The 18,982-nt window shown below is 39.0% G+C and overlaps 1 protein-coding gene across 1 annotated transcript in view; it reads right to left on the minus strand.

Annotated features, from left to right (window-relative positions):
* Window positions 1-493: 493 nt before the first annotated feature.
* phf2 (PHD finger protein 2) overlaps window positions 494-18,982 on the minus strand; it is a 153,382-nt gene continuing 134,893 nt past the window's right edge. Inside the window, exons 20-23 of the mRNA XM_060835559.1 lie at window positions 15,443-15,538; window positions 13,368-13,477; window positions 12,963-13,077; window positions 494-1,174 (exon numbers count right to left, since the gene is read on the minus strand). Of these exons, the coding sequence (XP_060691542.1) occupies window positions 1,086-1,174; window positions 12,963-13,077; window positions 13,368-13,477; window positions 15,443-15,538 (410 nt within the window). The 3' untranslated portion in view covers window positions 494-1,085. The remainder of the gene's footprint in view (window positions 1,175-12,962; window positions 13,078-13,367; window positions 13,478-15,442; window positions 15,539-18,982) is intronic.

Raw genomic sequence — 18,982 nt, forward strand, 5'->3', positions numbered from 1 at the left:
TGTTTCACCGATGATGTAGAGATTTAAAAAAAGACCCTTTGGGAATAGATTTTATGTAACAAATTCAGGAAAATGCAGACATCACAAATAGTTGAAAATTTAAAAAAAAAAGTGTGTAAGAAATGTACAAATATAAAAAGCTACAAATATTAATAAATTACAGATAAGTCACATAGACATAAACACTTCACCAGTTAAGACCAAAAATACTTCATATTGCATTATAATGCAAAATTGAAAATAATAAGCTCATATAGAACAAAACTGTAACCTTATTTACAAAGCTCTTCTACAATGTGTTACCTTTGCTGATGTACTGTGACTACTTACAAGAGATTATTTTTGCAAGGCCACACAAAGAAATGTCTTTGTTTTTCAGGCAATGCCTTTTATAAAAAGAAGTTCCGTTATAAGAGCAAACAAAAAAAAATAACATTTTTATCATAAAAGAATAAAATGTAAAAAAGGTAAAAATCAAAGAATACATAGGGTTGTAACTCAAAGACAATTTGCAATAAAGATTAATCCTTTGATCATATTTACAGGATTTATAGTATGAAAAAACAGTTTAAATGTTTCTTTAAGTCTGAAATGTGGAATTGCCTGAGAAACAAGTTTATAGAAACGGTATCCATTTACTCAGGTTAAAGGCAGCTGTTTATTACTGTACTGTTGAACACACTCCTGTGCGTTTAAGGACAGCATTTCTTATGAATTTGTTTTTGACATTCTTTAAAAATGGTAGTATCTCCAAATTCATTTTTTTTCACTATCTGTAATTTAATGCTTAAAAATGCTCCAACAGAAGATTTGGCTGAATTAAGTGGATTACTCTGACATCTTTGATAGATATCAAATGCCACTAACAAGCATTTCCAATTATGCCACAGACCAAGTGGAGCCAATCTATGAGAGTACCACACAAAAGCACCATACTCTCTCTGAGGATGGTCTGTAGATACAGTTGAAATGGACACTGTCTCTAACCCGGAATGATCTAAAATGTGTTAACATTATGTCACACATGTAACGGCGTCAGTGTCAGGCCAATACATTTTAACTGAAAATGTTTCTCGTTTCTAACTTTACAGAAGAAGTTTTCCATTCCTATGTATTTTTAGTATTTTTCCAAGTCTTTGTTTAGCAGTTGCCATACCCTTCTTTAATCGTTTTCCTGAAAAATAAATACATGTATAATTACTGTGTTTGACATGTAAAAATGTATCTTAATCAAACGAATATTTGTTCTATATTTACAGCCATTTATCTGATTTTAAAATTACGAACAAATTTCAATAAGCAGATATGCTGTAAATCAAGTAGCATCAGTGGATAGTGGTAGAAAAGTGAATTAATATTTCAGGTCAATTACCTTTTCTCATTTATAACACTGACTAGAAGTACTATTCAAACTTTTCTTTCCACTGATGCTGGCTGACCTCTGAGTGTTTCCATTATGGACATTAGCTGCCAAATGAACTTTAGTAAGGCATTTGATAAGATACCTCATGGCAGACTAGTACTCAAGGTAGGGACTCATGGGATCCATGTGAGCTAGTCCAATGGATAGAAAACTCACTTAGTCATAGAAGACACAGCATAGCGGTGCAAGAGGGTTTTTTTTTGGAATGGAGATCAGAAACTAATGGTGTTCCAGAGGAACAAGTGCTGGGACTTTTGTTGTTTGTAATACATATATAAGTGATTTGGAGGAAAATGTAGGTGTTCTGATTATTATGTTTGTGGGTGACACCAAAATTCACAGATTAAGAAGACATACACAGCATGCTTGCCTTCATCGGCTGGGGCATCGAATATAAAAGTTGGCAAGCTTTGTTACAGCTGTACAAAACTTTAGTTTGGCCACATTTGGCAGTTCTAGTTGCAACAGTATCTGAAAGATGTGGATGCCTTGGAGAGGGTGCAGAGGTTTTTCTTTAGATTAGATTTTTTTTCTTTAGATTGGATTCCTTGTAGTGTGGAGACTTCGGCCCAACAAGTCCACACCAACCCTCCGAAGAGTAACCCACCCAGAACCATTTTCCTCTGACTAATGCATCTAACACTATGGGCAATTTAGCATGGCCAATTCACCTAACCTGCACAGCTTTGGACTGTGGGAGGAAACCGGAGCACCCAGAGGAAACCCATGCAGACACGGGGAGAATGTGCAAACCCACACAGAGGTGTTGCCTGGTCTAGAGGATTTTAGTTATGAGGAGAGGTTGGATAAACTCGGATTGTTTATACTGGAAAGACGGAAGCTGAGGAGGTGACCTGATAAAGATCTATACAATTATAAGAGGCATAGATGGTGTGGATAGTCAGAAGCTTTTTCCCAGGGTGGAAAGGTCAACTACAAGAAAAATTTACCATTTTCTCTCACATGCCAGTTCTTTTATATCAATTGCAAAGAGATCAAAAGTACCAAGAAGCTCTAAATTATATTTCTTGCTTGTGCTTGAATTCATACTTGAAACATTTTCGCCTTCCATAACAGTAGAAGCAGTCTGTATGATACTGCAGGAAATAAGCTGACAAAATCAGCTCTGTAGAATTTTAAAGTGTATGTTACATTACTTTAACTACCATTTACAGCATATATGAATTTATAGCTACAGTCAGTATCTTCAGCTAGAAATTTTGGGTTCAAAGTGAAATGTTTAGGGGAGAAGTGTAGGGGAAAATCTTCACACTGAGGATGGTGGGTGCCTGGAACACACTGCCAGTGGAGATAATGGAATCAGGCATGTTAGCATTGTTTAATGCGTATCTCAATAAGGCACATAAATGTGAGGCGAACACAGGGATAGATACCATGCATGGACAATATTATTGGGTCTAACTAAGGACTAGGGATTGATAGAGGCTTAGTGGGCCAAAAGGCCTGTTCCTGTGCTGTACTGTATTGCACTGTTTTGTTGTATTGTATATTGTGCATACATTTTTTTTTGTATCCTATTTCCAGCATTTGAAATTCTTCCTTGTCATACAATTTCAACTGTTACATTCCACAAATTGTTTTAGGCAGAATTATGGCTTACACCAGTTCTAAAATCCCACCAGATAACTGTACTCATTCATTCTTGACCCTTTACAGCACTAGTTACTCCACTCAGGCAGATGTGTCTCTAGTTGCTGAGGTCTTAAACTTTGTAATTCTTTCCAACATCTCACTTCTTTATTTCTTCCTTTGAATCACTCAAACTTATTTGACTATGTCCTCTTGCCTAATAATTCCGTTGTGATGGAGTCAAAATTTGCCTGTTAACAGTCTTCGTATGTTAAGTGCCTTCCTATGTTAACAACACTATATAAATGTAGGTTGTTGCTGATGATAACTGATAGTTATATTTTCACATAACTAGAAAACTTATATTTAAAGGAAATAGTTTTATAATAATATAAATATATTGAACATCATTCACAGTAAGACAATAACCTAATTAGGAGATTTAGAACGCAATGCACTAACAACGTAGTTTTGGTAATTTCTAACAGTGGTATGAATGTTTACACTAGGCTGCAACTTTATAATCTCTCTTCCATTGTGACATAAATGACCATGTAGCTATTCTAGATTAATATCAACATAAGTATTGAAAGATCAATAATTGCAAAGTCATCATATTTTTAAAAAAATTCTATTAACTTAATCACCTAAGAAATTAATGTGCAAATTGCTCCCTACAGAATTTAATTGATTAATATAATTAGGAAAAACAGTTCAAGAAGCTAGAATAGTGACTCACTTTGCTTTAGTGTACTGTTATTCTGGCATTTTAGAATGTTGAATAATAGCACAATAAATATAAGTAGAACAATACTTTAAATTAAGTTTTAAAATAACTTTGCATTTCATTAAAGTCAGATACAGGAAATGCTGGAAAATTAAATCATTTCTCAATCTGCATCCAGTACTTCACTTGAATCTTTTCAGGCTGCATTTGAGCTTGAGCCTTGTACTCCATTTTATCACCTCTTGCTTAACCTTAGAAAGTCGTCATACTGGAAAATATAAAATTCCTCCTCTCTGAATTCCCAATTCCAAAAATTTCAAGCTGAAGATACTGACTACAGCTATGAATTTATATGCGCTGTAAACTGTAGTTAAGGTAATGTAACATACACTTTAAAATTCTACAGAGCTGATTTTGTCAGAGTATTGCCTGCCGGATCACACAGGCCATTTCTACTGTTATGGAAGGAGGAAATGCCTCAAATGTGCATTCAAGTGCAAGTAAGAAATATAATTTAGAGCCTCTTGGTACTTTTGATCTATTTGCAGTTGATACACACCATCAGGAAAAGTTGTAAATAATGGGACTTCATTATATAAAAAAAAATCATTGATTACAAGTAAGGCTGGATTGATCGGTGTTATTGTACATCTTACAGCAGGAAACACAAAATACTATATGGTATAAAAATACAATTACACCCAAGACTGATAAGTTTGAAAGAGACTTAAAGGACACCACATAGATCACTACAAATTTCACAGCAAGTGAATTAAACTGGCAAAAAATTTCAGGGCAACATAATCTTAGTAAATCTGTTTTCTATTAAGCATTCTGATTTATACAACACAGTTTTGTTTGTTGGTTGAAATTCTTTTTAACCTAATTGATTGTTGCATATATTGAGCGGCAGGTCGTGTGCAGCTTTGAGCTATTTCTATCATTTGATAGATGAACCAAAATGAAAAAAAATGAGGGAAAGAAATTGGAAGGGTGAATTTTTTAAAAATGGGACCCAGGTTACAGCTATATTACAAAATGAACAGGAGTACACAAAGTCAGAGTCATAGAGATGTACAGCATGGAAACAGACCCTTCGGTCCAACCTGTCCATGCCGACCAGATATCCCAACCCAATCTAGTCCCATCTGCCAGCACCTGGCCCATATCCCTCCAAACCCTTCCTTTTCATATACCCATCCAAATGCCTCTTAAATGTTGCAATTATACCAGCCTCCACCACATCCTCTGGCAGCTCATTCCATAAACTACCAACCTCTGCGTGAAACCGTTGCCCCTCAGGTCTCTTTTATATCTTTCCTCTCTCACCCTAAACCTATGCCCTCTAGCTCTGGACTCCCCGACCCCAGGGAAAATACTTTGTCTATTTATTTGACTTTATAAAGCTCTGGTTAGGCCCCATTTTGAGTACTGTGTCCAGTTTTGGTCCCCACACCTCAGGAAGGAGAGGTGTGGGAGATTTAATAGAAACTTACAAGATAATACATGGCTTGGAAAGGGTGGACGCTAGGAAATTGTTTCCGTTAGGTGAGGAGACTAGGACCCGTGGACACAGCCTTAGAATTAGAGGGGGTCAATTCAGAACAGAAATGCGGAGAAATTTCTTCAGCTAGAGAGTGGTGGGCCTGTGGAATTCATTTCCGCAGAGTGCAGTGGAGGCCGGGCCGCTAAAGGTCTTCAAGACAGAGATTGATAAATTCTTGACGTCACAAGGAATTAAGGGCTATGGGAAGAATGCTGGTAAGTGGAGTTGAAATGCCCATCAGCCATGATTGAATGGCGGAGTGGACTCGATGGGCCGAATGGGCTTATCTCCACTCCTATGTCTTATGGTCTTATCCTATCCATGCCCCTCATAATTTTGTAAACCTCCATAAGGTCACCCCTCAGCCTCCGACACTCCAGGGAAAACAGCCCCAGCCTGTTCAGCCTCTCCCTGTAGCTCAGATCCTCAGATCCTAGGCAACATCCTTGTAAATCTTTTCTGAACCCTTTCAAGTTTCACAACATCTTTCTGATAGGAAAGAGATCAGAATTGCACGCAATATTCCAACAGTGGCCTAAACAATGTCCTGTACAGCCACAACATGACCTCCCAACTCCTGTAATCAACAAATACTCTGACCAATAAATGAAAGCATCCCAAACGCCTTCTTCACTATCCTATCCACCTGCAACTCCACTTTCAAGGAGCTATGAACCTGCACTCCACGGTCTCTTTGTTCAGCAACACTCCCTAGGACCTAACCATTAAGTGTATAAGTCCTGCTAAGGTTTGCTTTCAAAAATGCAGCACCTCGCATTTATTTGAATTAAACTCAATCTGCCACTTCTCAGTCCATTGGCCCAGCTGGTCCAGATCCTGTTATAATCTGAGGTAACCTTCTTCGCTGTCCACTACACCTCCAATTTTGGTGTCATCTGCAAACTTACTAACTGCACCTCTTATGCTCGCATCCAAATCATTTATGTAAATGACAAAAAGTAGAGGGCCCAGCACCGATCCTTGTGGCACTCCACTGGTCACAGGCCTCCAGTCTGAAAAACAACCCTCCACCACCACCCTCTGTCTTCTACCTTTGAGCCAGTTCTGTATCCAAATGGCTAGTTCTCCCTGTATTCCATGAGATCTAACCTTGCTAATCAGTCTCCCATGGGGAACTTTGTCGAATGCCTTACTGAAGTTCATATAGATCACATCTACTGCTCCACCCTCATCAATCTTCTTTGTTACTTCAACAAACTCAAGCAAGTTTGTGAGACATGATTTCCCACGCACAAAGCCATGTTGACTATACCGAATCAGTCCTTGCCTTTCCAAATACATGTGGAATGAAGATTTTAGGGAAGATGATGGAGGTATAGTAACAGACGAATATAAATAGAGAGTAAGAGACAAAGCACAGTGCTTTTAAAAATAACGGTTGAGGTTTTGTGGGAGCAGAAGCCAAAGCAGGTCAGCATGGAGGGAGAATGCAAGACTTTGAGAATGGACATAGACAGAAGTTCTGTAAGAAGATGGAGAGTGGAAACTAATAAAATAGCACTGAAGTAACAGAGTGTGGCCATAATGAAAACCGAAAGAACTGTGGATGCTGGAAATCAGAAACAAAAGCAGAAATTGCTTCAAAAGCTCAGCAGATCTAGCAGTATCTGTGGAGAGAAAACAGAGTCAATGTTTCAGATCCAGTGACCCTTCCTCAGAATTGATGGCAGCTCGGAAAATGTTGATTTTTAAGCAGAAGATAGCATGGGAAGAAGGGGTAAGAAGTAAACAATAGGTAGGGATAGAGCCCAAAGAGGGCAAAGAACAGTTTGGACAGACAAAAGAGTCAATAACAACCAGGCTAGCATGATGAATAACTTTTAATGGGGAATCTTAGTGGCTATCAATGCGTTGTGAGTTATAGCAGACCACGTGGAAAAGCACAGCAGGTCAGCCAGCATCTGAAGAGCAGGAGAGTCGATGTTTCAGGCACAATCCCTTCATCAGAATTGCGAGGGGATGCCGGGGGCAGGAAATGTGGCTGAGAGATAAATAGGAGGGAGGGGCTGGGGCTGAGAGGAAAGGTAGCTGGGAAGATGATTGGTAGATGTAGATGGGTAGGGGGTGATGGTGATAGGTCAGAGGGGAGGCTGGAGCAGATAGGTGGTAAGGAAGATGGATAGGTAAGACAATTCAAGAGGGCAGTGCTGAGGTGGAGGGTTGGATCTGGGATGAGGTGGGGGGAGAGGAGATGAGGAAACAGGTGAAGTCGATGTTGATGCTTGGGTTGAAGGGTCCCAAGGCAGAAGATGAGGTGTTATTCCTCCAGTCATCGGGTGGCTTGGATTTGGCAGTGGAGGAGACCCAGGACTTGCAAGTCCTGGGCGGATTGGAAAGGGAATTGAAGAGGTTGGCCACAGGACGCCAACTTGCCGAATGTTTCAGGGAACATACGCACTAAACAACCCCCACCGCCTTGTGGCTGACCACTTCAGCTCCCCCTCCCACTCCGCCAAGGACATGTCCTGGGCCCCCTCCATTGCCAAATTCAAGCCACTTGATGAATGGAGGAAGAACATCTCACCTTTTGCCTTGGGACTTTCCAACCACCCTCCCTTCTAACTTATCACCATCATTCCCCACTTGCATCTACCTATAACCTTCCCAGTTATCTTTTCCCCAGCCCCAACCCCCATTAATCTCTCAGATCCCTTTCCCACCTCCCCTACATTCCTGATGAAGGGCTTATGCCCAAAACATCGATTCTCCGGCTCCTCAGATGCTGCCTGATGCCTGTGCTTTTCCTGTACCACACTTTTCGACTCTCATCCCCAGCATCTGCAGTCTTCACTTTCTTCATGTGGTGAAGGCCTGGTGTGTGGGGCTGGGTCAAGGACATAGGAGAGCTCAAGCCTGAAAATTGTTGAACTTGGTATTGAATCCAGAAGGCTGCAGAGTCCCCAAGAGGAAAATGAGATGCTATTCTTCCAGCTTGCACTGAGCTTTGCTGGAGCACTGCAACAATCCAAAGATGTGCAGGTTAGGTGAATTGGCCATGCTAAATTGCCCATTGGGTAAATGTAGGGGAATGGGTCTGGATGGGCTACTCTTCAGAGGGTTGGTGTGGACTTGTTGGGCCGAAGGGCCTGTTTCCACACTGTAGGGAATCTAATCATACATAACCCTGAGACAAAGATATTGGCCAAGGAACATTAGGATGTTAAAGTTGCAGGCAACTGGAAGCTGAGGGTCTTTTTGCAGACAGAATGTAGGTGTTCTGTGAAGTGGTCATGCAGTAGACTAGATTGAGTGAAGTGCAGGTAAAGCACTGCTTCACCTGGTGTGTGTGTGTGGGCCCTTGGATACGGGGGAGAGAGGAAGTAAAGGAACAGGTGTTACATCTTTTGCGGTTGCAGGGAAAGGTGCTGGGAGGGAAGGAAGAATCAACCAGGGTGTCCAGAGGGAATGGTCCCTCCAGAGGTCTGACAAGGGAGAGAAAGGGAGGGGAATGTGTGTCTGGTGGTGACATTCTGTGGAGGTAGTGGAAATGGTGGCTAATGATACTCTGGATTTGGATGCTGGTGGAATGGTAGGTAAGGACAAGGGGGAGCCTATCAACCTTGTGAGAGGGAGCAGAGAGGATGAGGGCCAAAATGCAAGAGATGGGCCTTGTCAACTACTGTAGCCATAATGAGGTGTGGATGCAAAACATAGGAAATTCAATTCAAAATCATTTCAAAACTAAATATGGAAAAAAAATCAAAAGTCAACAGACTGAAGGCTGAAATGGAGTCAAACATCAACTGTAAAATTTGTCATTTGACTGGAAAACATAACAGAACGCTCCAAAAATATTCAAATTATTTCAAGCTAGTTTACAAAGATCCAGAGGTCTAAATCAGCCATTCTGGACGATGAAAAGTAAATTGAGACTGGATTTCAACTCCATCTTGTGTCACACTTTCTCCAAGTAGCTGCTGTCTGCTGCATTTGGATTTACGTTGCTGCTTTACACTGCCAGTCTATTGTTACAAAGTGAAATTGTTCATACCAGTACTAAACCTACAATGTAAATGTAACCTCCAGCGAAGGTATAATTATTTGGAACAAACATCATTACATTCAATGAGAAATGTAATTTGTTAGAACAAAAATGTTTTTTTTAATAACTTCAGCTCGATTCAAAATCTGTCCTCCAGAAATGACAGAGGTTCCACCACAACAAACTGGAGAATCGAAATGCCTCTGAAACCTGATAAGACATAATTCACAAAAAAAAGGAAATAAACCAAATATGAAAACTGGGCTGCTCATCACTAAAATCTATTTCTGATGAAGGGCTTTTGCCTGAAATGTCGATTTTCCTGCTCCTCGGATGCTGCCTGACCTGCTGTGCTTTTCCAGCACCACTCCAATCTAGACTCTGGTTTCCAGCATCTGCAGTCCTTGTTTTTACCCATCAATAAAATCTACTGAGTTAGAAATTTTGTTCTGTCCTTCAAACTAGATGCAAAGAATATATGGGCAGGTTTGGATTTGAGTTTAAAAGTGGGAAACTCCATTTGTGAAATCTCCTGACTCAGCAGGGTCCTTGATAAGTATGTACCAGTCAGGCAGAGAGGAAGTTGTTGAGTGCAGGAGCCCTGGTTTATGAAAGAAGTTGAATCTCGTCAAGAGGAAGAAGAAAGCTTACATTAGGATGAGATTTGATGGCTCAGTTAGGGTGCTTGAGAGTTACAAATTAGTCAGGAAAGACCTAAAGACAAAGCTAAGAAGAGCCAGGAAGGGACATGAGAAATCGTTGGTGGATAGGATTAAGGAAAACCCTAAGGCTTTCTTTAGGTATATTAGGAATAAAAGAATGACTCGTGTATTATTAGGGCCAATCAAGCATAGTAGTGCAAGTTGTGCATGGAGTCAGAGGAGATAGAGAAAGTGCTAAATGAATACATTTTGTCAGTATACACATTAGAAAAAGACAATGTAGTCGAGGAGAAATACTGCGAAACAGGCTACAAGACTAGATCGGATTGAAGTGCATAAAGAGGAAGTGTTAGCAATTCTGGAAAGTGTAAAAATAAATAAGTCTGCCGGGCCAGATGGGATTTATCCTATGATTCTCTGGGAAGCCAGGAAAGAGATTGCCGAGTCTTTGGCTTTGATCTTTGTTGTCATTGTCTACAGGATTACCAGAAAACTGGAGGATAGCAAATGTTGTTCCCTAATTCAAGGGGAGGAGAGACAACCTGGAAATTATAGACCTGCGAGCCTTCAGTTGTGGGTAAAGTGGTGGAAAGGGTTATAAGAGATAGGATTTATCATCATCTAGAAAGGAATAAGTTGATTAGGGATAAAAACATGGTTTTGTGAAGGGTAGGTCGTACCTCACAAACCTTGTTGAGAGATTTCGGTGTCCAGGTACATAGATCCTTGAAAGTTGCCACCCTGGTTGATAGGGTTGTTAAGGAGGCATACAGTACGTTAAATTTTACTGATAAAGGGATTGAGTTTTGGAAGTATGAGATCATGCTGCAGCTGTACAAAACTCTGGTACGGCCACATTTGGAGTATTACATACAGTTCTGGTCACCGCATTATAGGAAGGATATGGAAGCTTTGGAGGAGATTTACTTGGATGCTGCCTGGTATGGAAGGAAGGTCTTACGAGGAAAGGCTGGGGGAACTGAGGCTGTTTTCATTAGAGAGAAGAAGGTTAGGAGGTGATTTAATTGAGACATAGAAGATAACCAGAGATTTAGATCAGGTGGACAGTGAGAGCCTCTTTTTCCTCTGATGGCAATAGCTAGCACAACGGGACATAGCTTTAAATTGAGGGGTGATAGATATAGGGCAGATGTCAGAGGTAATTTCTTTACCAGAGAGTAGTAGGGGCATGGAACACACTGGCTGCAACAGTAGTAGACTCACTAACTTTAAGGGCATTTAAATGGTCATTGGATAGACATATGGATGAGAATGGAATAGTGTAGGTTAGATGGGTTTCAGACCAGTTCCACAGGTCGGTGCAACATTGAGGGCTGAAGAGCCTGTACTGCACTGTAATATTCTATGTTCTATTAGACTCATCTCTATGGAAATGACCCTTTCATGCACTGTTTTTTGCTCCAGAACTGGAAGCATGATCAATCTGGTCCCATTTCCCCTGGAGGAAGTTCAAAGACAGCTACAGAAGAGAGTAAGTGCTGAGGCCAACTGGTTAGAAAAGTGCTTTAGCCCAATTTATAGAAGTTTGTTAGATCCTGTCGCCTTTACCCATTCATTCACCCAATGCTCATTACAGGCACTGTGGCCAGACCTCAGGAGTTTTGTGGAAATGAAATGAAACATCTAACAATCTATAAGAACTCTCATTCAGATATATCTGATCTTGAAAAAAACTCAGTCATGAAATCTACTTGAATATTTGAACAGTGAGTGGACAATTTGTTACTTAACTACCTGTAATAGCATCAGAAACAGCTAATTGTTTAACAGCCTTTAAAAACTGTTGATCATGATGTGAACTCAGATCTCGTCCTTTTGCACTCTGCCCTCCACTGAGTAAAATGGTTTTGGAGCTTTTGAAACTCAGCCAAGTATCCATAATTCCAGCCCTTGAAAAATATCAACAATTAATCTTATTGAAATTGCAGGACAGATGGTAATGTTTAATTCTAAGTTACACCAGATGACCTGTCACAACTCTCCAGTAGAATGTGTTTGTTCACATACTCTAACTGATGGCTGGAGCATGATTGTTACATTCAAAGGCGGGGGGTTTAAGTAACTTCAATATCATGCTAGTCAGATGGGTGTTATCTGCACTTTAACAGCATTTATGTCTCCTCCATAAATCTGTGATTCCAATTTTTACAGTTAAAATATAGCCTATTTGAACACTGTACTGATTATAAATGACCCTACTGAGTTTGGGATCCAGTCTGTGTAAACCCTTCCCACACCAGCAAGTAGAAATGGTATGCGCTGGAAAGAGAGACAGGACTTCTACATTCAAGTCATGTTTTCTATTTTTACAGACAATTGCAGTCGGGCTGGCTCTGGGAAAGTCCAGCCCAACATGTTCATGGCCTATGCTGGAACAGGTACACTCAAAGATACATTAAAATTGGGCCTTGGGACTCACTGTACTAAAACTGGAGATCTATGATTACCTCATGCATGTGCCCAGGTAGCTTACAGACAAAATGAATTTGATTGTTGTGAAGTTATAACATTGGTGCTGTCCTCAGATATGTCTAGAAGAGTTAGGGAGAATTGGAGTTGCAATATTGGCAGTGGGAGCAGGGCAAGTTATGATGCCAGTGGCCCTTGGGTGGATTTGGACTGGGGCCCGATGTAGGGCTCAGTAGCTAGAAGCATTTTGGAGGAGACTGAGCATGAGCCAGGAATGGTGCACAGTAACTCGAAGGAGCAAGGTTCTGAAGAACAGTTTATTTAACTCAAAAATTAACTCTATTTTTCTCCACAGATAAGTGTCTTCCAGAACTTTCTGTTTCTATTTCAGTATCTTATCCATCATTATCCATGTCTTGCTCCATTAAAGTCACCATTAGCTGCTGAATTACTCATAAATATCACCACTGGTCTTACATATGTCAGGAATACAGCAGGAAACACAAACTGAGACCCACTGCTGAATTGTTTCATACTAAATGTGCTGGCATCAACAGTACATTCATGATCTGTAAAACTACCTGTATGGCTGTCATTCTTCATTTCTGTAGAAGCACTTTCCTGAGGGATTTTGATAGAATCATCTGATGACATTTTCCTTTTGGTATATTTTCTCTTCTGGACTTTCTGTTGTTCCTGTGATAAAATGCAAGAACATAAATTATTATTATTTACATATGTGGATATGCCCATTTGTTCATGTTCAAAGCCATAAAATGTGTTTATGATCTGAGAAATCTATTTTTACATTTTTTTTGCAAAAACAAACACAATCACATTTACAAATAACACAATACAAACTTGCTCATTTATTTTTAAAGCTGTAGCTGTGTGATCCATCTGATTTTTTCACAAGTATATGTACAGCATAAAAGTACATCTGTGCAGTTATGTATTTTGTTAGTGAAAGCTTTGAAGGAACTCACCTGTTGAGATAACTTTGCAGCAGCTGCAGCTAATCCAGTTTCTATTGAGGCAACTCTTGCCCCTTCTCGTGTTGGCCTGTCATGCCGAGGAACAGATGGTGTAACTCTGGCTAAAGAAATACAAAAGAAAGATTTTTTAAAAATGAAGAAATATTAATTTGTAATTGTTGTATTCTGTGCATTAGAATACACTATTAAATTATTTATTATTTTAAATTCTTTCAATTTAACTTGGATAATGACAGAATGCCGAATTTAATACATTTTATTCAAGTATCATTTTTTATGTGTTTGGCAGAAACTTCATAAAACAGATAGTGAAAATCATTTTATCACTCATTTTAAACTGAACTGAACTGCTTTCAGTTAATAAGACTGGGATTAAAAATAATATAGAATTGTTGAACAATGTGCATGTATAGGTAGTTCTCCTATAATGCCACAGTTGTGTTCTAGTGAAATCTTGCTTAATAGAAAATAGCTTAATAGAAATAATGGGGCCTATGGGAAAAGTGGGGTTAGGGGCAGGCCAGCAAAAAAATATCATTCACTATCTCTCAAAAATCACCCAAATGTCTAACGCAAAGTATAACATAGCCTAAATGAAGATTTATATCATATTTATTAACAAAACAAAAGTAAATTTAAAACAGTACATTTAAAAACTGTAAGAAAGCTGTTCTCTGAACAGTACCTCTCACAGAAAGTTGCTCTGTTGGCAGCTGACATCATGCATGCACAAAATGGCATGAGGATCGGAGCTCACATCACGCATGTGCATAATGGCACAGAGACTTCAGTGCATGCATAGAATGGCAAGAATACCAGCGCATACGCTGATGCAGAGATTTCGGCATGTGCATCGGTGCATGCACAGAACAAAGTACGCAAACTGATCCCCGTTGGAAATACACTATTGCAATGCAGGTAAGCGTTTTCCAAAATATTGCTCCTTAATTCTTCCGCAATGTTATAGCCAAATCACACTGCTGAAATGCACGTTATCCCAGAACTACCTGTATTACACAAGTCCTCTCAGGGTGCCAATAAAACATATTTGATTTGACACGTCAAAATATAGACAAAAATGTTCTATGAGTTACACTGGCTATTTGGAGTTTTGAAAATGAGAGAGGCAAAGGCAAATAACTCCCCCGAAAAGTGAAAAGGAGGAAAATATCTGCAAAGGAACAATTCTGTAAATCTCCATATCCACATTTTGTGCAGTGGTCAAGTGCCAGCAATCAGTTTTGGCTGGGATAATGCCTTTTAGTACATCCACAACACAAAACATGTCCAATCCACGCAGGAGAAATTTTTTGTTTTTATTCTTCCCCCCCCCATAAGTCCCTACTAAATATTAAGGGAAGGAAAATTAAAAGGAATTAATTTATAGTAAGATCATGAAAAAAACATGTTTCAGCAATTTAAAATGTAATTCAAGTTATTTATTTTTGGAGAATATCAACAATATAAAAAAATAGACTTTGCTTTCCTCTGAATTTATTTAATGACATTATCTGGAAGTTATTTTTAAGCTGAGTACCATTAATTATTAGTGAATATATTTTCTTCAAACTAGACCTGTACCAGCCAGGTATAAAGTATGACAGTTTTCGTACAGAAATCAAAATTATGATTAATCATTATATCATTCTTTACCATAGCATTGTGAAAGACTTCTGACTATACTTGTATTTTGCATAGATATTGGTGTAGGGTGACATGAGGACTGGTACAATTAGGATTCTGCCTTGTGACCTTTCTCGCACAGTGCTAATATTACCAATGAGATGAAAGTAATTAATTACCTTTAAGAAAGAAAGAAATTAGAAATGAGCTGGAGGTGTGAAATTCGGAATAATTATATATTTAAATGGTTAAGTATTATATTTTGCTTAATTAAATTATTAGTTATATTGTTACAATGCATAGACTGAAAGTGTAGTCCAATCTCACTTAATTGAATTAACAAAATAGATCATTTTGTTTTCAAACACATGTGTAATGTAGAGAATTTAGCAATAATGCTTAAGTGCTTCAAAGGCTAAAAGTCCCACTTGTTGCAAAAATACCTGTAGGATTCCAGGGTGTATCATCTGCACTTTTTCTCTTTTTGGATCTGGATTTGAAAACTGGATCATCATCATCAGATTCAAGTGATGGATAAACTAAACATATAAAAGGGATCTTTATATATTAACTGTTTTATCCAAATAAAGTCTGCAAAATTGTTAAATGACATAAAACATGTATCAGAAAATAAACCATCGTCATATTTTCCATATTCTACTCAAAAAAGGTAACATATCTCTCAAGTTACAGTCAACTTATAATTTTGTCTGAAGATAGATTAACAGAAAGATCATTGAAAAGACCTGTGAAAAGTTTGAGTCAACTTAAAAAGGAGAGAAAAAAAAACGTACTTTGGAAACTGGAAAACTAAAATGAAAACAGAAAATACTGACAATACTCAACATGTCTGGCAGCGTCCATGGAGAGTCATAGAGATGTACAGCACGGAAACAGACGATTTGGTCCAACTCGTCCGTGCCGACCAGGTATCCCAACTGAATCTAGTCCCACCTGCCAGCACCCGGCCCATTTCCCTCCAAAGCCTTCCTATTCATATACCCATCCAGGTGCCTTTAAATGTTGCAACTGTACTAGTCTCTACCACTTCCTCTGGCAGCCCATTCCACACAAACACCACCCTCTGTGTGAAAAAGTTGCCCATAAGGTATCTTTAATATCTTTCCCCTCTCACCCTAAACCTATGCCCCCTAGTTCTAGACTCCCCCACCCCAGCAAAAAGACCTTGTCTATTTGCCCTATCCATGCCCCTCATGATTTTATAAACCCCTATAAGGTCACCCCTCAGTCTCTGACACTCCAAGGAAAGCAGCCCCAGCCTGTTCAGCCTCTCTCTGAAGCTCAGATCATTCAAACCTGGCAACATCCTTGTAAATCTTTTCTGAACCCTTTCAAGTTTCACGACATCTTTCCGATAGAAAAGAGACCAGAATTGCATGCAATATTCCAACAGTGGCCTAACTAATGTACTGTACAGCCACAACATGACCTCTCAACGCCTGTACTCAATACTCTGACCAATAAAGGAAAGCATACCAAATGCCTTCTTCACTATCCTATCTACCTGCAACTCCACTTTCAAGAAGCTATGAACCCGCACTCCACGGTCTCTTTGTTCAGCAACACTCCCGAGGACCTTACCATTAATTGTATAAGTCCTGCTAAGATTTGCTTTCCCAAACTGCAGCACCTCGCATTTATCTAAATTAAACTCCATCTGCCACTCCTCAGCCCACTGGCTCATCTGACCAAATCGCATTGTAATACAAGGTAAGCTTCTTTGCTACACTCCAGCTCCAATTTTGATATCACCTGCAAACTTACTAACTATACCTCTTATGCTCACATCCAAATCATTTATATAAATGACGAAAAATAGTGGACCCAGCACAGATTCTTGTGGCAATCCACTGGTCACAGGCCTCCAATCTGAAAAACAACCCTCCACAACCATCCTATGTCTTCTACCTTTGAGTCAGTTCTGTATCTCTCTGTAATCCAGGAGATCTAACCATGCTAACCAGTATCTCATGCGGAACCTTGTCGAACACCTTACTGAAGTCCACACAGATCATGTCTACCACTCTGCCCTCATCAATCTTCTTTGTTATTTCTTCATAAATCTCAATCAAGTTTGTGAGATGTGATTTCCACACACAAAGCCATGTTGATTATATCTCATCAGTCCTTGTCTTTCCAAATACATGTACAACCTCTCCCGAAGGATTCCCTCCAACAACTTGCCCACCACCGATATCAGGCTCACTGGTCTATAGTTCCCTGGCTTGTCCTTACCACTTTCTTAAACAGTGGCACCTCGTCAGCCAATCTCCAGTCTTCCAGCACCTCATCTGTGACTATCGATTGTACAAATATCTCAGCAGTAGAGATAAACAATTAACTTCTCAGGTCTGTGATATCTGATCAGATCAATGCTTAGTTAATAGATGGGAAGTTTAAAAAATGTCATCACATAGAAGGTTTTTAAGATCTGGAACACCACTAAGAGATCTGGGTTGGTGAGAGTCAAGAAACCTTAGCTGAGAAACTGGGTTTGTTTATACTCAATTTCTGCACTCTGAGTGCCTTCGAGCTCCAAATCAATGATTCTAACAGATTGTTAATAGCAATCATAACAGATATCCCATTGGTGGAGGCATTAGGCCATGTACAGTGAAAGTCCATTCTGAGTATGCAGAACAGACAGATAATGATGTAAATTAATGTGCAACACTGATTTCATGCCAGTTGTCTCATTTTAGAACTCAACATTCCAGTTAATGCCCTCGCACAACCTGACATGACTGAACATGTATTCAGCAGCAGACAGGAATCCCATTGCCTATTTCCCCTTCCCAATTACATTTTCTTTGCAACTACTTACAACAATAATGGGCAATTTAAATTTACAGTGCATTAACTAATTCAGCACTACTACTGTGGAGGAAAAATTCCTGGAGGACATACAAGGTGAGTTTATGGAGGAGAATGTTGATAACAGGCTATCTCTGATTTAGCATTGTCTAATGTAAAAGGGTAATTAATAACCTTGTTGTAAAGGAGCCTTGGGAAACAGTGACCATAACGCTATAATATTTTGTATTAAGTTTTAATACGATATATTTCAGTTTGAAACTTAGGTCATAAATTGGAAGAAAGCAAATGTTAAAGATGTGAAGGGTAAGTTGGCTATGAGAGATTGAAAAACTAAACTAAAAGATTTGATGGTAGGCACGCAATAGCTAATAGTTAAATAAATATGACACTGTCTAGAACAGATGAACATTTCTGTAAAGCACAAACACCCAAAGGGAAAAGGTAAAGCAGCAGTGATTAATGAATTAAATAAAAGGCTATGCTGGGGTCAAGGAAATTGCCTTATAAAGTTGCCAGAAAAAGTGTTAATTCTGAGATTTCAAGCATTTTAGAATCCAAAGGGTCAAGAAACCAATTTAGAAAGGAAAGAAAAGAATATGAATGCAAACTAGCTGAAATATAAATGCAGACTTTTTAGGTATGTGAAAAGAAAAAGATTAAATAATTACAGATAGGATATAATAAATAGGAGAACATACAGTGGAGAACAGAGAAATGGCAGAAAAATTAAACAGTTAGTGTGCATCTGTCTTCAAAGAATACAGAAAACCTCTCAGAAAGATTCTGTGATGAAGAAACTTGTGGAATTGAGGAACTGAAAGAAATTAGTATTAGTAATGAAACAGTTGAAAGGTTAACTAGATTGAAAATTGATAAATCCCTTGGAAAGCCGAGAGATGAGCTAAAGGAGATGACTGGAGAGATAATTGTTGCATTGGTGATTATCCTGCAAAACTATAGATTCTGTAAAAGTTCTGATGATGGGAAAGAATATAAGAACATAACCACAACTTGATATCACCCTGACTGATCTCATCTCACCTCAACTCTATTTTCCTGCCTGCTCTTCATAACCTTCAACCCATTACTTACTAAATATCCATCTATTTCCTCAAATTTACTCAATGTCTCAAGCACTCTGAGGT

This window comes from Hemiscyllium ocellatum, chromosome 14 (assembly GCF_020745735.1).
Source record: "Hemiscyllium ocellatum isolate sHemOce1 chromosome 14, sHemOce1.pat.X.cur, whole genome shotgun sequence".
NCBI classification, from domain to species: domain Eukaryota; kingdom Metazoa; phylum Chordata; class Chondrichthyes; order Orectolobiformes; family Hemiscylliidae; genus Hemiscyllium; species Hemiscyllium ocellatum.